The 22,548-nt window shown below is 45.7% G+C and overlaps 1 protein-coding gene across 3 annotated transcripts in view; it reads right to left on the bottom strand.

Annotated features, from left to right (window-relative positions):
* The window catches only part of LOC144755773 (long-chain fatty acid transport protein 2-like), a 599,753-nt gene that overhangs the window by 279,023 nt on the left and 298,182 nt on the right, over nt 1-22,548 (bottom strand). For all 3 annotated transcript variants that reach the window (XM_078644998.1, XM_078644997.1, XM_078644995.1), the window contains exons 6-7: nt 19,921-20,011; nt 7,057-7,255 (exon numbers count right to left, since the gene is read on the bottom strand). In XM_078644998.1, coding sequence (XP_078501124.1) covers nt 7,057-7,255; nt 19,921-20,011 — 290 coding nt within the window. The remainder of the gene's footprint in view (nt 1-7,056; nt 7,256-19,920; nt 20,012-22,548) is intronic.

A 22,548-nucleotide genomic window follows, 5' to 3' on the forward strand; every position in this document is an offset into this window, starting at 1 on the left:
GGCAAGTTTCAACTCTTCTAGTGAAAGAAAATGGACAGGGCAAAATCAAAGTTGCATTCAAGATGGCCGCTGGGCAGGAGCTCCTCTAGTGAGCTCTGGGTTGGGGATCACCAAAACAGTGGATATCCCTGAATAACCCACTCGCCCACCGCCCGCTGCCCTTCCTCTACACACCTCTACCTACTGGGACAAGTGAGCCTCGTACCATTGACCACTCTGCCGCCGGTTCCTCACCTCACAGCGGCTGAGCGACGGCACGGAGCCCTCGCTGCCCGTTGCTCTTCAGGGGGACCTGCCCCCGGCCAGTCGCACTCCTTTGCGAACTCTGCCCCGAGGTCGCTGAGGCGTTTGGGGACTGTGCTCCCTCTGGAGCAGGAGCGGGGAACGGCTGAACGGAGACCAGCTCTCGACTGTCGGTCTCCAGCTGTGCAGGGTTTGGGCCCGGGATTTCTATGCCGGGCCCCCCGTGCCCGATGACTGCAGGGAGCCGCCGTCCTGAGCGTCAAGGCAGGGACCCTTCCTACGTAGCTCCGGTGAGTCTCACAATCCTTGCTTCCACGGTTGCTGTTGGCTGGCTGAGCGATGGAACGGCTCTGGGGCCAGTCCGTCTGGCATTGTGCATCTGTGAATTGTGTGCTTGCCTGGGGTGCGAGGTGTTCATCTGTCGCGGCTCTCCTGGGGGTGCGCAGCTCGACGGAGCCTAGCTGCCGATTGTGTGCTTGCAGTGGACGCTCCAGAGCCAGCCCGGTCACGGCCTGAAACTGACTCCGAGACTGGTACTGTCTTAAAGGGACAGTGTGCGATCAATCCCAGTTGTGTGTCAAGCAGAGGTATGATCCAGTGCCCGACTAGGGGAATCATGTTTAGTATTTGACCCCGAGTCTGGGACAATGCACGGCTAATCAGCTTTTCAGGCTCTACAGTGGATTTATCTTGTGTGAACTTTTTGTGCTTTTTTTATGGTTCTTGGCCTGTAAAGGCATGCTTCTTTGAATTATATAACCTGGACGTTTCTGAGCTCTCATTAGGGTCCACTTTACCACAGGAGAATCTCTCCATTTTGTCTTGCTCAGCCCTTAATCATCAACCCAATTCCTCCAAAATGGTGCCTGTCCGGTAGCCCAATGGGGATTTACACTTCACGATTGTCGTCTTCTTTACCAAAACTTTGCACTAGACATCGCCATGGAAATAGTACTTGTTTGTGGCCTTGGCCATAAAACTAAACAAAGGACTAATAATACAATTGGATCAAGGTTCGACCAATTGGCGGCCATCTTGGAATGTGTTATTTTTTAGTTTTTTCCTGTCTTGGAATCATTCTAGTTTTCTTCCACCTGACAAAGTGGGGTGAACAGATCCCTTCCTAACTACCCGAAGCAAATGGCTCCTCGATTGGTGTACACTATAGAGGCCAACATAACCAGCCCGAACGAAGGTTCACTCTCTCAAGTGGGCCACAGTGCCTATAAGATCCCCTATCCCCAATACCTCTCTAAAAATGTATCCAAAAAAAATCAAACATAGCTTAATCAAAAGAAACCCGGAAACACTTATAACAGACTCTTATTTCAGCATTTCTAATGGCGACATCATGTCAGACCTAATCTTCTTCATGAACAAAAGGGCCCAATGGAGGAAATCTCTCCTATCTTTCTTCCAGTGCAAACAAATAAAGAAAACTCCCCATGGTTTTAGTCTTTCCACTACTTCCTCTCCTATTTCCAAAATAGATCTCACCATTACTATCTACAACAATGGGATTGTTCTCATTCAAGCTTCCAATCGAAACCTAGAGCAATTTGACAAGCTCTTTCCGAAGATTAAAGACTCTATGTTGAACAACTTGTATTCTTTACATCAAGGTTTAGATCTAACCACCTCAAGCACCTTACAAAGCGATGCCCCCTCTTCCTCCGCAGATTTACCTCCCCCCTCACCCAATTCCCTTCCATTGCCCTTGTCGACCGATGATCTGCCTGAACCACATAATACAAGGCCATCACCACTATCAATCCCTGGGCCATCACTTTACAGAACACCGCTAAGAACCAATGAACAACCTATTACACGGGACTCCCCTACTAGCGACTCTGACCTCTATATCACTTATAGACACCCTCCCCTCTCTCCAGATCCTCACACACAATCTATATTCCATTCAAGGCTTTCTGGAACTCCGCCCACACTCAATAACCAACCCTCTCTACTAGAATTCCCCTTTTGCCGTAGATCTGTCTAACACACCTAGACACCCTCCCCCTTCTCGGGATCTACACACTCAACTTCCACCCCTCTCCCACCACCCAGACATGCTGGCACGATTGGACGATATCTTCATCCAACTGCACCTTCTCTCCAAAGAATTCTACGTTTTAAAAGCCCTCTCACTTGAATATATCCCCTTGGTATGTACCCTCTGCTCTCATCCAAACTGGCCCTTTACCACTGCCAGTGTCACAGATAAAGCTCCCCATAACCATCCCTCTTCCCCTTCTAACGTCCCTCTTCATAACACAGCTTCTCTCCTCAGATGCTCGTTGACAGGGCCTGTGTCCATTGAAACTGATGCCTCCTCAAGCCCTATTCCTCAAACACGGACACCAACTCGAGTACAAAGGGAATAATTCAAACAATTCACTCTAACCCGAACAGAGAACCCCACCACAACCGCAGAGTTATAAATAATGACAACCTCAAGAGAGTGAACATCAATCAGCCTGATTCCCCCATATTCCGGCTACACTCAAATGTATACAACTCAACTGCAGATCTGCCAACAAACATGCCTCTGAGATCTTCGACCTCATACATCATAATGAGATAGACATCATTATCCTCAATGAAACTTGGCTCACCCCCTCGTCCACTCCGATTCTAGACCTCTTGGTGCCCCCCTCCCATGACATAATTTGGACAGAGTTACGAAAATGGGAGGTGGCCTAGCCTGTATACATAGAAGGACACTTGCGATCTCCCTCTCAGAATCCTCTTCCCCATTAACCTCCGAATACCTTTGCCTCAACATGTCCAGTAACAAGCAGCTGGTTTGCAAACTGCATACATTCTATCACCCTGCGGGCGACAATCTACCATTCATTGAACAATTAATGGAAATCATAGCTGACAATGTGGATTCAATGCAGACCCAAATCTACTTGGGAGACTTTAACCTTCATTGGTCAAATCCTAACGACCAAGCTGTAGCATGCTTCAATTCCTTCTTGAAGGATCACAAATTGGTTCAACATTGTGACCAACCTACCCACAGGAAGGGGGAAACTCTTGACCTCATCATCTCCAAAGGTCATTCTATCACTTTAAACTTCATCATACCCTGCGATTGATCTGACCATCACGTCATTTCCTTCCATATCAACTTGGAGGTATCTCAGATTAAACCTCAAACTACTAAACCAAAGATCTGGAGAAGAGACCTCAGAGGCATCAACACAGCTGACCTAGCAACCCGCTGTAAGCGTTCCCTCTCTCTTCAAAGAGACTTAGTCGAAGTACATGCACTTACAGATTTCTATAACTCTTCTATTTCTAGCATCAACAACGATATTGCTCCACCCCAGCAAAAAAATGCACCCTCAAAAATATCTAAACCTTGGTTCAATAGCAATCTAAATTCAGAGCGTAGCAATGTTAGGGCCATAGAGCGCACCCGGAGATCCACTCCTTCAGCGGACCATCTAAAAAACCTTAGATCAGCTAGAAGCTCTTATAACAAACAAATCAAGACAGCCAAGGCAGAATATTTCAGATCCCAAATTAACCAAGCGGCCAATCGACCCAAGAAACTGTTCGAACTGGTTAGACAACAATCTGTCATAGCCCCCAACCGATCAGATGTGGATGTCAGTCCTCCCTCATGTTTTGACTTGGTGGACTGTTTTACTGATAAATCTAGACTTATTAACATTGATCTAGAAACCAGGAGGTCTCTATTAAACATCCAACGGACCGGCACCCTCCCTGGCCACACCAGACAAGGCTGCTCCACTTAGCAGAGGTTCCAAGCAGAACGCTTCCTGGGACACCTTTACCATCCTAAACGAAAATGAAATCAATAAGGTCCTTCGGAGTATCAACCCATCTAATCACTTCAATGTACCTTTACCGCCCACCATGTTCAAAGCAATTAAAGATTCTATCTCCCCCATCTGAACAAAGATCGTCAATGCTTCTCTCTCACAGGGTACAACCCCAGACTGTCTAAAAGAGGCCCACCTATTTTAAAACAAAACCTACAGCAGACAGTACAGATCTTAACAATTTCTGGCCCATCTCCAGCATCCCCACACTAGCCAAACTCTTGGAAAAATGCACCAATCTCAATTATATGCACACATCGAAAACTTCCATCTCCTGGACCAACACCAATCGGGGTTTGTAGTGGGCACAGCACTGAATCGACTCTCACTCATGTCATGGATGACATCCTTATCATGCTTGACAGAAATGAATCTTGCCTCCTTATCCTACTTGACCTTTCCTCTGTCTTTGACACTGTCAGTTACAACAACCTCTCAGATATTCTGGAGCAAAGGATGGGCCTCTCTGGGTAGGTGCTGCAATGGTCTCCTTCCTCCAGCACAGATCCCAAAGAGCCACTCTCTCTCCCAACCATCCCCATTCACCATGGGGGTTCCCCAAGGATCCTCCTTATCTCCCATTCTCTTCAATTTCTTTCTGGAACCATTAGCTGATGTACTAAAATCCTTGGACATTCGATTCCATATGTATGCTGTCGACACCCAACTCTACCAGAAAATCTACTCCCCAGACTTGGCTAACTGAGAACCACCTCCTGCTAAACACCACCAAAACAGAATTCCTCCTCATCTCTCCCCCGAAACACACTCCTAATATTGACCTCTGGATGAACCAACTCACAGCCTTCAACTGCTCCCCCCGCATTATTGACTCAACTAAATCGCTAGGAATCACATTGGACAAACACCTGTATATGAAGACCCATATCAGCAATGTAATCAAGGGAGCTAACCACCTCTGAGAACTCTCAGGAACCTCAAACCTTTCTTACCTCGATCCGACTTCAAGCAGGTGGTCCAAGTGCTTGTTCTACCGAGGCTTGACTATGGCAGTGCTACGCTTTGCGGCCTCCCCAAATACACTTTGGCTCCGCTAAACTCTTCATTGAACACTGCGGCCAGACTGATTACGGGCACCAAGCGAAATGCCCACATCTCCCCGGTTTTAAAATCTCTAAACTGGCTGCCTTTGAAGCTAGAATTCAACTAAAGATTGCATGCTTATCGCAAAAAGCCCTCCACTTCAAAACCCCCAATTACATGGCGCAAAAGTTAAAACTATCTGGAGGGGGGAGACCATCAAGGAGTGCTAATTCCTTTCTTCCGAAAAACCAGATCTTCTGCCAAAACAGTACTTGTCAACGAGTGTTCTCTGGATCTGCTCCAAAAATGTGGAACTCTCTTCAACCGGAAATCCGGAGAATCTCCCCCAAGGTTGCTTTCAAACTGGAAGCAAAAAGATTCCTCATGAACAAATTCCTACCTTCATAAGAAGAGCGATTGTCAGCTCTTAGCGCATCGAACACACTTCAAGAATGGATGTCATTCTGGTATTTTTCTATTGTATTTGCTCCCCTTGCCGTTATGTTTTCAATGCCTAGCACATTATACGCCTAGCCAAGGCCTATATTGGTCTTTTCTTGTGCACGATTTTTGCATTTCCTATGTATATTCTCTATTTGACTCTCGTACTGATGTTACCTCATTCCCTCAATGTGTAAGGCGCTCTGATATCCTTCGGGATCAAGTTTGCGCTATATAAAACTTTATTAATGAATAAATAAAATAAAATTGTGGATAAAAAGCACAACAATAGTAGTCACTTTTGCTAGCAACTCAGTTTCTAACTAACTTACAAAAAAAACAAGACCAATCTCAAAAGAGAGATCAGCGGCATGGCTCAAACTCACTCTGAGATGGGCATTCACCCTCAGAGGATTTTCAACTGGCCTGGCCTGCACTCTCAAAGCAGTTGCATGGACATATGATGGTCAAGCTCGAATAAAATTGCTATATTGTGAGAGCCCTGAGAATGGTGATCTGTACATCCAACGCCAGAAGATACAGATTAGAACCTAACTGTGGTATTGTTGTGGACAATGCAGTATAGTTTTGAAATCCCTGATACTAGAAGATGCCTTTAATGTAGTCTCTATAGATGTAATGAGATAGATCAGATCCCAGAAAAGGCGCATTGTCTTCCTGTATTAAAATGTGAAGCCATAGAATATTCACCAGCTACTGGGCCATTAAGCAACAACACATGATGCTGTTAGAAAGTGGAACTGGTTAAACAGCCTCTTGCCTAAAGTAAATGGAACAAGCCAATGGCTGCAGGTCAACTATGCTCAGAATCTGGTGGTTGGCTGACAAACTATATTTTAAGTCTTAGCAGGAACATTGTAGTAGGCAGCTAGCAACATAAAGGATGGCTCATTGTTGCAATCCGAAAGTCCAGGTAGCCATAGGGTAGGTTATAAGTAGAAGGTTTATTAAACTTAGTTGCAGGTTATTCGGATGGTAAGTAAGTAACAGATTACTGTCTCTCTGTCCACCACACCAGGCACTGCAGCATTCCGCTGCATCATCAATCATTCCAACATTCCACACACATCACATTCAGGCTGGCTGAGCAGCAGGGAACAGGTAACTAAGGGAAAGGATGTAAAGCAGCACCACAAGTCACAAAACTAGTTAAGCCAACCGGCAGACATTGCATTATAAGATACCTAGTCACCATTTTTGGAAGCGCTCTGTTGGTGTTAATATTTTTGTCCTCTAATCTGATACTTCCTCTATTTACATATGGTGTTGATGCTACGGAAACAACGGCTTTGTTACTCTGTCTTTTTATCTGCCCCTCCTAAAATGTGATGCCCGTGTTGTGTCTTGTCTGTTTGTGTAGAGAAACGATCTGTTAATGCTCATATTGCCACATTTAATCTGCTTTCTGTAAAATGAACAAATGAGTTATGAATAAACCATGATCTCTCACCGGAATGTGTCCCCGACTCGGTCTTGGAAGTAAATGAACCCCTCTTCATCAAACCTCAGCAGGTCTCCACTGTTGAAGTAGCGGTCACCTTTGCAGAAGACATCCGTCAGAATCTTCCTCTCGGACAAGCGCTTGTCTCCTGCGTAGCCGAAGAACTCTGAGCTCTTTGTTATTTTCACAACAAGAAGGCCTGTCTCACCTGCAGAAATGGACAAATCAAACAGAAGAGCTAAACGAAACAAACAAGGGGAGCCTTTTCTATGCTGTGACAAGCATTCTGTTGACATTGCTCTTTATAAAACTATTAGCATTCTGATGATAGCAAAAACAGTGGTAAATGCAAATGCAAATGCCAGGGACCACTCATTTAGAGCTGCGAAATTCCACCCAGTACCACTTAGTACCACTGCATCACATTGTTTTTTAACTTATCAGATTGTAGGGCATAAATATTAAAATGAATAACTCGAATGCAAACAGGCATTTGCAAATTTATGTCTAATAATAAGTACAATCGAATTCTAAATGCTTGATTAATTTCACCCTTACAGGACCACAGTGGAGAGGACACAGCATGCTGAGTGTGCTAAGTTGCACGTTTCTTAAACTCACAAAGTGTGCAGAATTCTTGTGTAAATTACAGAAAAATCATATGATGTACTCATATTATTGCACGAAAAGTGCTTCGACGTTAGTACCTTGACTGTTGAGAACAAAGTTCACAGGTTGACGTAAAGCAAGAAACTCTAAAAGATTGATCTAGGCCTGGGGTCTCCTAATAGTTGCTTGGGAGCTACTTTGTAGCTCACCAGCAACCTTGAAGTACCTCTCAGAGGTGTTGTCTAGCCAGGTACCTCATTTATAGAATCAGAAGAATTCTGGATTGGCCATCTCAATGCCCTTAGAATGACAGCCATACAAAACCAATAACACGACCTCAGGATAACAATAAAGAAAACATTGTGCCATCTTCTGGGGTCTGTGACATTACTATCTGCCTCCCCTTTTAACCTAGCTAAGTCACGGGAGTGTGGGCCTTTGTAGGTGCTGTTCTATCAGTACCACAAGGTGTATGAGCAATGAGCCATGAAAGAATAGTGTCAGCAGTAGCCTGAGCAGTGGACAGCGTGGATCCACCAAAGTCTGGGCCTACAGAGCCAGAACGAAAATAAGTTACTTGGCTACATGATCAGTCCAACAGCTGAGAAGGGCAAGGTGTGGATCCAGAGCTGAGACAATTAAGAGTCCCACCTGTGTGTGTGTGCATGTGTGTACGTTTACATGTGTGTGTTTGTGACATTGTTTCACGCCCTAATAAACTATGTTGCTGCCTGAAATCAAAATCTGGTGTGCCAGACCACCAAAAGTATAACCTAGACCTAATCATAAGGAGCTAATTTCTGACACAATTATGTTAGCTCAAGTCATATTGGTGCCAGAAGTGGCGTATCTGGTTTACAGTGGAGTGGAAGTGCGGCGAACTCCGGAAGCAGTTGCACCCGCTTTTTAATTTGTTATCCCTATTTTGGAATTGATGTGCTGAACCATGGTCAGCCGCATTTTGTCGTTTTTGTATCTACTAATACATGTTTACCTGCTGTTTCTGCTGGTAATCTCACCTGAATTGCTTGAATGGTCACTACTGATAATCTTGCATCGGGTATTCATAGTGTAATGTCAATATATGTGGTGTTTGACTGGTCAGCCATAGGGTGGTCTTCTTCTAAACGTTGTGCCTGTTTATCTCTTTTTTTATTGATGACATTCCTCTTTGTTGTCCTTATTACTGCTGTTGGTCAGTGCTAAAGTGCTTGTGCTCACTCTCCAATTAATTGGTTTGCACCTGATTTACATATTTAATTTGCTTATAAGTCCCGTATTGTGTAGTATACCATGTACCCAGGGCATTTAAATTAAACACTACTAGTGGGCCTGCAGCACTTATTGTGCCACCCACTTAAGAAGCACCTTACCCAGGCCTGCCACTGAAGCCTGTGTGCAGCTTAAACTGCCATTTCAACCTGGCAAAATAGACCGTTTGCAAGGCCAAACCTTCCTTTTGAATACACATAAGTCAACACTAGGGCATGCCCTGGACATCACAGAGGGCAGGTGTTAGACTTGGCACCATTGGCGTGGGTCTCCCTTCCATCTTTTGCTATTGCCTCATGTGTTTTTCTGGAGTTAGATGCTTTGGGCACTGTGCCACTGCGGTCCAGTGCCACAGTGAGAGTGCTCCCTACTGTAAATTGATGTATTGATTAGTGCTTCCATGATTGGGTAGTTGGTTTACATGTCAGACCCTAGTACAGTGCACTGAGTGTGCGCAGGACGTGTAAATCAAAATGCTGCTACTGGGCTTGCAGCACTGGTTGTGCCACCCACTGAAGCAGCCTTGTAAAATGTGTCTAAGGTCTGCCATTGCAGAGCCTGCGTGCAGTCTGGTACTGTCATGCTGACTGGGCAAGTACAAACACTTGCCAGTCCCTAAATCTTCTCTTGTCTTCATATTAGTCACCCCTATGGTAGGCCCAAGGGAAGGGTGCATTGTAAGTATAAGGTAGGACAAGCCCTGATGTGTGTGGCATGTCCTAATGGTGAATTACAGCCATTTTCGTTTTTCACTATTGCATGGCTACCTGTTCTCCATAGGCTAGAATGGGCTGCTAGATTGTTACATGTTATAATCATAGCAGACTCAGAGAACATGGTAGACATTCGAGTTTAGTATGCCTGGACTCAGAATAATAAAATACATCTTTTAGTAAAGTTTATTTTAATATTCTGTGTTTGCAAATACCACTTTTAGAAAGTAGGTATTTGCTTGCCTAACCATTTGAGCCCGCCTCTGCTAGGTTGTGTATTCCTTGCCTGGGTTTGTGTGTGACAGGACTGGGGAATTCCAGGAAAAAGGCTGGGGCAGCCCGGTGGTGAATAGGGAGATCTGCATCTAAGATGGGAGGGAGGAGTTGCACCTAGGACCTGAATAGGGCTGGGCCTTCCCTCTCCAATGCTGGCTGGTGTGTCAGATGTCTCTGCCCTGCACACTGAAAGAAGAGAAGGAAGACTGTCAACAAAGTGCTCCTGGACTGTACTTGCCTTCCATAATGCTGGCTCCATCTCCTGTGGGGCGTCTGAAGTGCCTGAAGAGAGCTTGCCCCCTGACCGCTTTCCGGACTGACCGACGCCAGCTCCTGAACTCTGGCTCGAACGCCGCACCATAAAGCTGGAAGCACCGCAACGAGCAACGTCCGCCCGAACAACGCAAGCTCTGAGCTCACCGACGCCGTCAACGAGCCGTAGCATGCACCGCGACTGAAGGGACACCGTGACTTGCAACGCTTTCTTTTTCTACACCGCAACGAAAACCGGAACCGGCTCGCACATCTGTGCCGGCCGCCTCAAGGAAAAGGTACTGTGTTTGCATCTGTCGACATTTGAGTGGGCCCAGACCGCTGCCGTCCGCTGGATTTGTTAGAATCTGTGTCCTCTCAGCACGCAGTAGCCGGACAAGGCTACCGACTCGCACAGAACTTTGATTTACACCTTTTTAACCAGAACTCTTGAAATTTAATAGTACTGTGGATTTAGAGCAAGGAGGCAAGAGGGGGACTCATGGACCGAAAAGAAATGTAGAGGTTCTCTTGAGGTCAAGCATAGTACTGGAGGGGTAGGGAATTCAAAAGTTAAACAGGGAGGTAGAGGTCATCATTGTCAGCCATGTTGGGTTCAGGCATCCTGGGGCCCCTTTCATGACCGATTGGTAGTGCTGGGGGCCGCTTTGAAATACACCAGGTAAGGCAATGGGGTCAGGCGCCTACCTCCTCCCGTCCACTGCCGCGCTTCGTGGTCAGTTCTGCTTTTTACACCATCAGTATTTGTCTTGTCCTTCCTTAGGCGCAATTTTGGAACCAGGCAGGCGGTAGCCCTTTATGTTGTGACCGATTTGCAGAGCTGGGGAGCGTCGCTTCAAACGTATCATGCAGAACAATGGGGACAGCCGCCTACCTCCTCCCACCCTCCTCCGCGCCTCCTTGTCGGTCCTGCCGTTGGGAAGGACATTGTTTGTTGGACATCATGGGTCATGAACCAGGGCTTCATTATGTAGTTTTACAACCAATTACAGCAGTAATGCAGGCCCCTGTAGTGGCCGCAACGCCAGGGTGCAGAAATGTCTTCAAGGGGCCCCTAACCTTACAGGGAGCCTCCATTCAGCCTAATGTCAAGGTATATCTGTGAGACATAGGACCCTCATCACATTCTGCAGGGGGCCCCATCATTCTGCATTGTGCCACTGGAACCTATTTGAGTTTGAGTAGTGCAGCAACAGGGTAATCAGCAGTATGGTCCTATGCACTTATCTGCCTTATATAGTGTGTCCTACCATAATATTTAAAGCTTAAATATCCATCCACACTTATGTCAACTCCACTTTGTGAACTACCAACATATCATCAAAGCAGCAGAAGTTGAGGTAGGAGTAGTAAACCAGCAAGTGCCTATGGATGACTCCCTGGACTGTATGTAAACACACAGGCTGATATTTGTGACCTTGATTCTTAAAACAACACTATATAATGGTAACCTGGCTGCAAATAAGTGAATGTGAGTGCTTTAGAAGAGTCAAGTCTAGGACAACAAGGGAGGGGGATGAGGGACAGAAAAGGGCGTTCATAATGCAGTGTCTTTTTTGTAGGCAACACCAGGGGAACACCAAAGGACTGCCCACCAGACAACGAGGGAACTCATATTCTGGCATGTGGCTGGCAGTCGAGTTTGGTGGGGCGAAAGAAAATATGTGTCTAATAGCAAGGAGCATGCACTTGCCAACTGTATATTAAGTTATGTTGTGAACCCTGTGCGGGCTATTGATCATTACAGGGGCTCAGGCGAGTTCTGTTAAAGGATCTGTTAATGTGGTTGGGGCTGGGGCATGAGAATGGAAAGTGCTCTTTGTTTTTGGTGATCTGAAAGAGATGGACTAATACTTGCATCTATTAATTAACCGTAATCCTGGACTCTAAAGTCGATTTTGGCTATAAACCTAGTATTGATCCTTCCTGTTTACCTCCACTGGCAAAAAAAAAAAAAGAGTTGAAATGTTCATAGCATGGCTTGGATAAATCTTTCCTTAAATTGCAAATGTGTGTAATCTCAGACAAGGCTGCTGAAAAGGAGGAGACTAAATCAAGTAATGACTGGAACAACGGGTTACTAATTTCAAGGACTCAGGGGCATATTACCAACCAATAGCGATAATTATCGCTATTGCTTGGTTAGAGACAAAAATTTACCGCAGAGCTGCGGCGATTTTTATCGCACCAAGGTTTATCGCAAATGCGATAAAAACCGGCCGCAATGCATGAATATCGCTGAAAAGTCAGCGATATTCATGCATTACCGAGCTAATGCTCTTAGCCATGTTATCCACCTCCCATTGGATAACATGGCTAAGAACTGCTCAGGGCAGGTGTTAGCTTTTGGAGATAATCGCGCTTAGCGCGAATATCTCCAAAAGTTGGTAATGGGAGATAGCGATGTTAGCGACTGTTTCCAACTGGCTGGGTTCTCTAGAAGGCCGCATCAAGGGCTTAAAAACATCCTTTTTCCAACATAGGAACCTGTGTAATAAAAGACGCTTCCACTTCAACTCCAAGGGAATGGGTGCTTATTGACATTAATAACTATGCTTCAAAGCGACCTCAAGCCCTGTTTGATCCTCACACTTCAATGTTTTGTGCAGAACCACCTTTGCCTACTAAAATTAAGTGCAGCGATAGCTCTTCTCATGTTTCTATTAGCTGCCGAGCAGCTATAGCAGAGAACCCCCCCCCTTTTTGCATTTACCACCAAAAGCCACACATTATACATAGTACTCAACTGGGTTAATCCTCTTAGGTCGGGCAAATTGAGAGCTTTGATCAACTTATTAATAAGGTGGTTCACTGGCTGGAATATTGAGTGGCTATGGTCAGCTATTTGTCTTAATTAATATAGTGCATAGAATTGTGTGGTTGAAGAAAAGGCCTAAACCAGATAAGGGTGACAGTATTGTCATCACATTTAAAAATGAATTTATTGTCTGTAATATCTTCCTCAGGCTTGACCATTCATCTAATGTCAACAGCGGGATTGAGACTTAGCCTTTTTGATATTTTCCATAGGCCAAATCTCTATTCATGTATTACTACTTCCCAAGTAAATCTGGGTAGGCACCACAATATTTTCCATCCCGGTTTCTAACAAATTTGCTGTTTTATCTTAACCTGACTCCCTAGATTGACAGAGAAACAACATTCTACAAACAGGCATTATTAGTACCATAGAGAAGGATAGTCCATCTTAATTTCCACTGCCCATTCCCAAACCACTAGAGCTTATCAATCAATCAATCAATAATGGATTTGTACAGCATGCTACTCACCCGTGAGGGTCTCATGGAGCTGGACGGGGGGGAGGGGGAGTCGTGCAGCTCCGATTCAGCCAAAGAGCCAGGTCTTGAGGCTCTTCCTGAGGGTGTGCAGTGTGGGGGAAAGTCTGATGTTGAGCAGGAGTTCCTACCAGGTCTTTGCTGCTGTAGGATTAGGCTCTTCCACCCATTCTGGCTCTGTGTATGTGCGGGGTTTCGGCGAGGGCAAGGTTGGCGGAGTGGAGGTTTCTCCTGGGTGCATGGAAGGAGACTCTTAAGTTGAGGTAGTGGGGTCCGGTGTTGTGGAGAGATTTGTAGGCGTATGTGAGTAGCTTGAAGGTTACTCTCTTCTCGACGGGGAGCCAGTAGTGGTGTCATAGGTGCTGGGGGATGTGTTCATATCGTGGGATGCCAAGGACGAACCTGGAAGCGGAATTCTGGATGGTCTGCAGTTTCTGGAGCAGGGATTTGTTGATTATGGCATTGAGGGCGTTTCCGTAGTCCAGTCTGCTAGTTGTCAGTGCGTGGATGACAGTCTTTCTAGATTTGGCGGCGATCCACTAGAAGGTCTTGTGAAGGATATGGAGGGTGTTGTAGCACAAGGAGGAGATGGTGTTGATCTGTCGGCTCATGGTTAGGGAGAATTAGAGTATGATGCTGACGTTGCGGGCATGGTCCGTGGGAGTAGGTGGGCTGCTGAGGGCCACCAGGTGTTGTCACATGCTAAGGGGGTGGGTCCGAGGACAAGGACTTCTGTCTTCTCTGAGTTGAGCTTCAGACAGCTGCTGTCATCCAGGATGCAACGTTTTTCATTCCTTCCTGGAAGATGAGTCTGGTGATGTTAGGTTGCCTCGTGAGGGAGAGGATGAGCTGGGTGTCGTGGGCGTAGGATACTATGCCGAGACCATGTTGTCTAACGATGGTGGCGAGGGGGACCCTGCAGATGTTGAAGAGCCTGGGGCTGCACGACGATCCTTGGGGTACTACGCAGTTGATCTCTGCGGATTTGGAGAGGAAAAGCAGGAGTCTTATTCTTTGGGTTCAGCCGTTGAGGAAAGAGCGGATCCAGTCGAGGGCAGTTCTCTGTTTGTTGTCATTGTGGAGTCTGGCAGTGAGAGTGCGGTGTTAGACGGTGTCGAAGGCTGCAGAGATTTCAAGTAAGATGAGGGCCGCCGTTTGGCCTTGGTCCAGGAGAGTGCAGATGTCATCTGTGGTGGAAAGTAGGGCGGGCTCGGTGCTGTGGTTGCTGCAGAATCCAGATTGGGAAGAGTTGAGGATGGAGTTCTCTTCCATGAAGCTCGTGAGTTGGCTGTTAATGATCTTCTTTGTGACTTTAGCCATGAAGGGGAGGAGACAGATGGGTCTATAGTTTGTGAGGTCCGTAGCGTCTGCTTCTTGAGAAGGGGCGTGACTTCCGTGCGTTCCAGTCATTGGGGAATATGCCTGATTCGAAGGTGGCATTGATGGTGCATCATAGCTTGGGAGCTATGGCGGCAGCGGCTCTATGGAAGATATGTGGCGGGCAGGGGTCCGTGGGGGCTTCTGAGTGAACGCTTTTCATGGTCGAAGCAGTGTTTACGGTGGTGACAGGTGTCCAGGTGGAGAAGGCAGTCTGGCTGGATTTGCTGGGGGTGGGCGTGGTTTCGGCATCAGGTGTCTGTTCATTGAAGTTGTAATAGAGGGACTTGATCTTGAGAAGGAAGTAGGATCCAAGTTTGTTGCAGCGGTCCGTGGAAGGTGTAACTTCTGAGGTTTTGCTTGGGGTTTGATGAATTCTTGAATGATGCTGAAGAGTTCTTTCGAGTTGCTGGAGTTGGCAAGGATTTTGTCCTGGATGGTCTTTTTGGTGGATCTGATGCATTGGTGATATTCTGTCATGGTGATCTTGTGGGTGGGCCGAGCTCCCGGGGTTTTTGATGTTTCTCCATACTTTCTGCAGATGTGTCTGGATTCTCAGAGGTCTGTGGTGAACCAGGTGGCTTTCATAGGGCGCTGTCTATTGGAGTTATGGAGGGGGCGAGCTTGTCTGCGCAGTTGGTGATCCATCTGTTGAGTTTATTGGCTGCAGAGTTGATGTTGGTCGGGGTGGGAAGGGTATCGTGTTTGAGGGTGGAGGTGAGGTGCTTCTTGGTGACCTTGCTCCGATTCCTTTGTGGAGGGCGTGGTGTAGGTTTGTGAGCAGTGTTTTTTTTTAAGGAGAAGTGTATGCAGTGGTGGTCCATCCAGAGGGGCAGTGTGGTGTAGATGAAGCAAATGTTGTTTCCTCTTGAGAAGATGGGGTCGAGGGTGTGTCTTACCTTGTGGGTGGGGGTGGGGATGGTGATGAGCTATTTCAGTCCGATGCTGGCGAGGTTGTCCAGGAGGGCTGTGGAGATGGTGTCGCTTAGGTTGTCGAGGTGGAAGTTCAGGTCTCCGAGCAGTATGCAGACGATGGCGTGGAGTGCGATGAGGTCCGTGGTGATTGTGATTAATGCGGTAGATGGTACGGAAGGCCGCATAGGATCATTCTGGGGCTATTCTGGATCAGGAAATGGAGGTGTTCCATGGGGGATGAGGAGTCGTTTGTGCTGGAAGTGGTGAGTAGGAGGGAGTTCTTGTGCGCTATGGCAAGTTCTCCTCTTAGGTGGTTGGGAGGGTCCTTCCTCTGGATTTTGTATCCATCAGGGCTGGCGGTGGTGATGTCTGTGGTGGAGGTAGAGTTGGCCCAGGTTTCCGTGAGGAAGGCAATGTCTGGAGAAAGGGTGTCGAGGGGGTCCTAGATCTCTATTGTGTGTCTGTGCAGGGAGTGCTCTTTGAGGAGGATGCACCCCAGGGGTTCTGCCGTGCTGGCATCCAGAGAGTGGGTGGTGGCCGTAGGCGTGCAGAGGTTCAGCAGCAGTGCCGGCAGGAAAACTGGCCATGGGTGGTGTCCGGTGTTACAAGCTGGCAGTTGTTCTTACTCCTGGGGTTTAGTGCATGGAGGTCAGCTGTGTCGTAGTGATGGGGAGTCTGAGAACCAGGGTCCCTGAAGCTGGTAGAGGCAGACAGACAGAGGAAGATACACCGGGCACAATAAAGAGAAAACACACAGAAAAAGGCACAACAGAAACAGAAGACAGAGATGGCTGGCCAAGCGGACTAGCATAGGAGCAAGGCTCTCCCACTGTAACACCAGGGATGCGGCACAGGCTGGATTCTGCGGGTGGGGGAGGTCCTTGAAAACCTACCTGAGGGCAGAGGGTGCTGGAAGGCAGCAGTGCACGATGGAGCTGCGTGAGGGGAAAGGAGAGTTCCCTGACCAGGAGGTCTGAGGTCTTGCTCAACTGCTCGCACAACAGCCACCATTAAGTAAAGGTTGGAGGAAGGAGAGCAGTGGGAGGCTTATCACGCAGAATAGGAGCCATACTACTAACAAAGCGACAGCTCACAAGGCAACAAGTTCATCCTGCATACTTACTACCTGAAATATTGCAGGTTTAATTTCCGAGCTATCTAACCCAAAATGGCTGACTTTTATTAAAGGTTATGATATCATTTATCAAGAAACCTGAAATACATCTTGTGAATAAATAGATGGTTTCACATCTTCTTTTAGCTCTGCAACTCCTGCAAGCTCGGGCAGGGCAAAAGGAGGTTTGATTACCTTAGCATCTCTTTCATTTCCAGGTAGGGTAGTCTGGTCTAAAATTATGTGTTCCCATTTTCAATTTATTTTGGTATACTGTTGCTGAAGAAAGATTTTATTAATTTATTTATATAATAACAATTTTAATCAGAATATCACTGATATTATTAATTCCTTGTGTGGGGAACCGGAGTCCTATATTAATAATCACAGTGGCCCTCTATCTTTTGTATGGAAGATCGCATTGTCACAGTGTTTTTTGGTTTACTAGGCCCTGAGCGTGACACTCTTACACATTTTCATCCCAGTCCTTATGGAGATGCTCTTAATTCGCTTTTATTAAAGTTTTGTTCACATTTCCCATTTGATTGTCTTTCATATATACCAGAGCTAACCCCAAACTTTACTGGTAGTGACCACTCTAGTAAAATCAATTTTATTTTGTTTTCATTCGATCTTCAGGGCTGGCTAAAGGACTTTATAGTCATAGAAAATGTTTTAGGTGACCAGAATTGTCTAGCAATTACTTTATTCCTATTTATAGAGAAGGGAACCCTAGGAGATGATTATTAGGTCCAGTGCCCATTGCTCCTGAAAAGTAACTAGTACACAAAGGGAGTCACTGTTCCTTGTAGAGGATGAAAGAGGAAGAAACTTTTTTTCATGTGATACTCTATCTGTGGGGGACAGTGTGTTCTCATCATAATGCCCTCACACACCCAGAAGGATGTCATGCTTCATCATTTGGGCTTCGCTCCTCGTCGGTCCGGCACTGCATTACCCTAAGGGTCACCCGCAGGGTCTCTTTATTGGAGATATTTTGATGAGAAGCCGTTTGGGTGCGTGGGTGTAAGTGGCAGTGAAGTCTAAAGTGGTGTTTTAAAAAATGACTGAAGGGAGAGAGGGTACTATTTCTTAGGGTGATCCCTCTATCATTGTTAAAACAAAGGGTGTAGTGCTGCTCTAGAGGATATTATGTCCCTTTGTAGCTGGGTATATGTCCCAAATGGACATATATAACGGTCAACATTTTTCGCTCTGTATGTGGCCTAAGAAGGAGAACCAAAGCGCTTCTTCAGGACCAAAGGAAGGTAAATTTTAGTATCAGTGGCGGCCTAAACTAACCAGTGCTACCAAGTTTGTAGAAGGGAGTAGCATTTCTGAAAAGAGAGAAAGTGTAGGACAAAAGTATAGTATGGTTAATCTCTTGTCATGATAGGTTGTCCGGGTCATCCATTGGAGGGCCTTGTGTGCATTACCCTTAGCGTGAGTATTATAGCTATAGGTTTTCATAAGTGCATGTATAATAGCAGTGATGTGAACAATTAAAATGATTTTTCTCAGCATAGTGACTGACATACATAAATAGGTATAAGATCAAGTATTATATTTTGCCAGTGTAGTCCTATATCCGTACATTTACTCTGTCGTTCATACAGTACCCCTAGGACAAATACCCAGGTTGAAGTGACTCTATAAAAAGGCTCATTCATAAGGTAAGTATATGAACCATAGCTATCTAGGTAGATAATACTGCAAAGTAGGCCTCACCATTGATGGCAAACCTCTAGACACTGTTGTCTTGTTTTTTTAACAAAAAACATCAGGTTTCTCACCCCTTAATATTAGAGTCAGGACCTCAAGAGATCAGTGAGGGCAGTCGGCAACTGTGAAATGAGAGAAGGCATGTAGGAGGGATGCAACTGGAGCGCCCAAGATTCGCCTTCAGACGTACACAGAATATTAATGCATTAATTCCACACGTAGCCACCCCATCCTGCCCTGAACAACCGCACCTCTATACACCTCCGTTGAATTGTAAAAAATCCTCTGATTGTTCTGATTTATCTGACACATGTTCCCCCCCTTTAATCCCCCACCTGCCATATGCCAAAAGATGGATTCATATGTCTTCTCATGAACACCTCCCCTATTCCATATCATTCCCTGCCTGTTACAGGAATCTCCCCCGTCTCTGGCTAGGGAACCTTCCCCGACCCTTGGGCTGTTCATGTTTGAAACTGACCCAAGAGAATACCACCACCTGAACACCGGCGGCCACCTAGGCAACCATGTGTATCTTAGAAAAAGAAGAATGTGCAAGAAAGAAATCAATATAGCAGCCCAATAAAACCGTTTGTAAACAGACAGACTCCTAGGGCCTTATTTATGAAGGCCTTGCGCCGCCAGTGCGTCACTTTTAACATGGGAAAAAGTGACGCACCGGTGGCGCAAGGCCTTCATAAATAAGGCCCTTAATATTTAGACTGTAATACGATTGGGTGGGGAAAGATGGCGGGCTGATCCCGCAACGAGAGACCAATCCCTCCTTCTTGCTCCCATGAGCGCTGCCGACAACAGAACGGCTGCCCTGCTGTGAGCATGGACAAGACACGTCAAGAACGCTTGTACAGTATTAAATGTCACAGAACCAGAGCAATCTACAGTGCTAGTTGTACACAAAAACACACCCACATTCTGTTCCAATCCTTTAGAGAACAAGAATAGGAGGCCGACTTGTTTTCATGAGCATCAGGTGAAGAGGAGATGAGACACCTCCGTGAAAATGGGTGGGGAAGTTTAAATCCTCAAGTTACTATAGTCATTCTTCATTTGTAGGGTCTCAATCCCCACAGCTCAATAAACCTGCACCCTTCTCCCAGTTTGTGATTGCTGAACGAGTCAGTGTCAATGTGGGGAATCAGACACGAGGCGTGGAGGGCTTTGTTCAGGGTATGACCTAGAGATTTCCTTCACCAATAGTAATGTCCATAGCTAACAGATTCTTCACGTTTGCATAATGTTCCTCATTTCATAGTCTAGGTCTTTAACATTTTATCCAAAGAGTTACCTCTTGGTACTTTGATGCACCATCCATTGTTATCCCGGGCAGGCTCTTCCTTTTCAGCGTCATACTTGACCAGCTCAAAGGGAACTGCCAGCTGCAAAAACATGGACATCTCAGAGAAAATGGCTAAAACAGCAGTTCGAAGATTCAGCATGTCTTGAACAATTAAAGCACATAGGAGAAATTTGGGGAGAGTTGTGTTGACATGGCGAAGAACACTTGCACCTATACTCTAGCTCTGGCAATATTTAAATGCCTACAAAAGATATTTACAAACCACATTTACAAGTGAGCCAGGATTTTTAAAAATATTCTTCTAGAGATGGAAGTGAGATAGGTAAATATCATCAGAAAATATCCCTGAACTATTTGTACATTGTCATGTCTTGAAGTGTATGCAAGGTAGTATGTCCTGGCCATGGGAATGGAAAAAAAACATAAATACAAAATTCTGCCTAATGTTTATTTATTCAGTCCTGTATGAACACATTCTTTCTCAGAGACAAGAGGGCATATTTACAAGCCCCTGTCGACACCAGAACGTCACTTTTTTTGATGCTCCAGTGGCGTAGAGCATTTTCAATATTTACAAGGTGGCACTAAACCATCTAGAGTAACTTAATGCCACCTTGTAAATATGGCCCTTTCCGCTGCATTCCCCTGCAGCAAAGGGGCGATCAGTGGGTGTTGCTGTGAGCGTTCCACTGTAAATCCCATTGCTTTTTGACGCTGCCCCAGATTTGCAAGGAGGTGTAAATCTTTGGTAGTGCCAAAAACTAACACCATTTAAGAGCACATGTTAGAATGGCGCATGAGGAGAAATCATTTTATTTCCCCTAGTTTTTGCTTTTTCTATGTGCGCTGCATTCAGCACAAATAGAAAGAGCAAAAAGCCATTAATGATTGTCTATGTGCAGGAAGATGTCCATTCCTGCACATAAGCAATCATTAAATAATGACGATTTCCTACTTCTAAGTGTGCTGCAAGATGCAGCACACATAGAAGTAACAAATAGCTATTCTGGATTTTTTATGTACAGGAAGAGATACCGTACTGCACATAAACAATCATTCCCTGCGACGCATAGTGCAGGGTGCCTGCGTTGGCGCAAGACAGATAATTTTAGCGTCAGCACTAGGGATGTTCCGTATTGTAGTAAATATGGTGCATTCCTCCATTTTGAATATGCCAGGGCGGGGTGCTGTCAAATTTGGTGCAGCTCTGTGCTCCGACATTTTCTAGTAAATATGCCCCTAGGAGCCTAGTCTAACATAGATAGTCTGAAACCATAAAGAGAGTTTAAAGTCGAACATTGTCAAACATTAACCAAAGGATCTGCAGATTTTCATCAACCGACCAAACACACGGGGAACAATTGCGATGCAAAGCACATACCACAAACACATCCCAGCAAGTCCGGGTGATTAATCCTATCTCAACTTTCTGCATGTTCTACTGTTCTACTCTAGACCTATTCATGTGAGACTGTCATTGTTTTGAGGGTAACTGTGGGGCATATTATCAAGGACGGGTGATACATTATCGCCGCTTTTATCGGCAGGAAACTGCACTGCTGTACTGCTCTTAAATTATTTAATGAACCGTCATGGTTTCTAAACCTACTGGACTTGAGCCTTCTTGGCTTAAGACTTATTTAATTGAATACGCTGATTTATTTGTTGTCAAAAAGTTATCTGTAGGGACATATTGCTTTACATGTTCTTGAGGTTGCCACTACTTAGGCGCTTCATCTTAGATCATCTGATAAGACAGTGTCAACACTAGCAAGCCAATTCCAGCCAAATAAGTAGTAATAAATCAGACCTTTGCAAAACATTGTGAACTTTTCATTTGTGCTGCAAGAGGTTTGAAAATCATTCATACTCCTTAGGGTGCGACTGGGCATAGGCAATGTAATGAATTTTGTTGACATCAGTCTCTGTGCATTATGTCTGCCATATGTTATTCTCCTCAGACAATGGGAACCGAGAGGAAAAAGTGGGGTTTGGGGCTGTTCTAATTGTTATTCTGTGGATAGCAGCCACCCTCATACTGCACTCACCAGACAAGCTAAAAAGATGTTCATGATCACCTTAGCAGAACACTAATGCAGATGCGGCTACTATTACTAACACTAGTTCGGTTATTCACACTCTTTATTCATAACAAACCATGCGCATATTGCACACCATACCACCTCAGTTTGGAACCAGGCATATCCAAAAAAATCTGACTCTGCTCCAGTAGGAATAGCCCAGCCTGGGCTGCCAGACCAGGTAATCACCGAACTAGAACACAAGCAACCCAAGACTGTTTTCAGCCTTACTAGGGCTCGTCAGCCGGATATAGCTTAGTTCCAGTGGCACAGTGTGCACTGGGCGCCACATGAGTTTACAAAAAAATGATGGATGGAATGTTTGACTTAATCTCAGCCACTTGTAATAACTTGCATCCCAGTCTACAGTTATTTTCAACACTGTGTCATCTCAGTTTGCCTCCAGCCATATGCAAATCAGTCTTGATCCTGCTCCGATGGGAACTGTACCACAGAAACTGCCACGGCAGGTCCTCTCCTAAAATGGAACACAAGCATTCCAAGACCGTTTTCCCCCTCAATAGGATTCATCAGT

The sequence above is a fragment of the Lissotriton helveticus genome, chromosome 5_1 (genome assembly GCF_964261635.1).
Source record: "Lissotriton helveticus chromosome 5_1, aLisHel1.1, whole genome shotgun sequence".
NCBI lineage: Eukaryota > Metazoa > Chordata > Amphibia > Caudata > Salamandridae > Lissotriton > Lissotriton helveticus.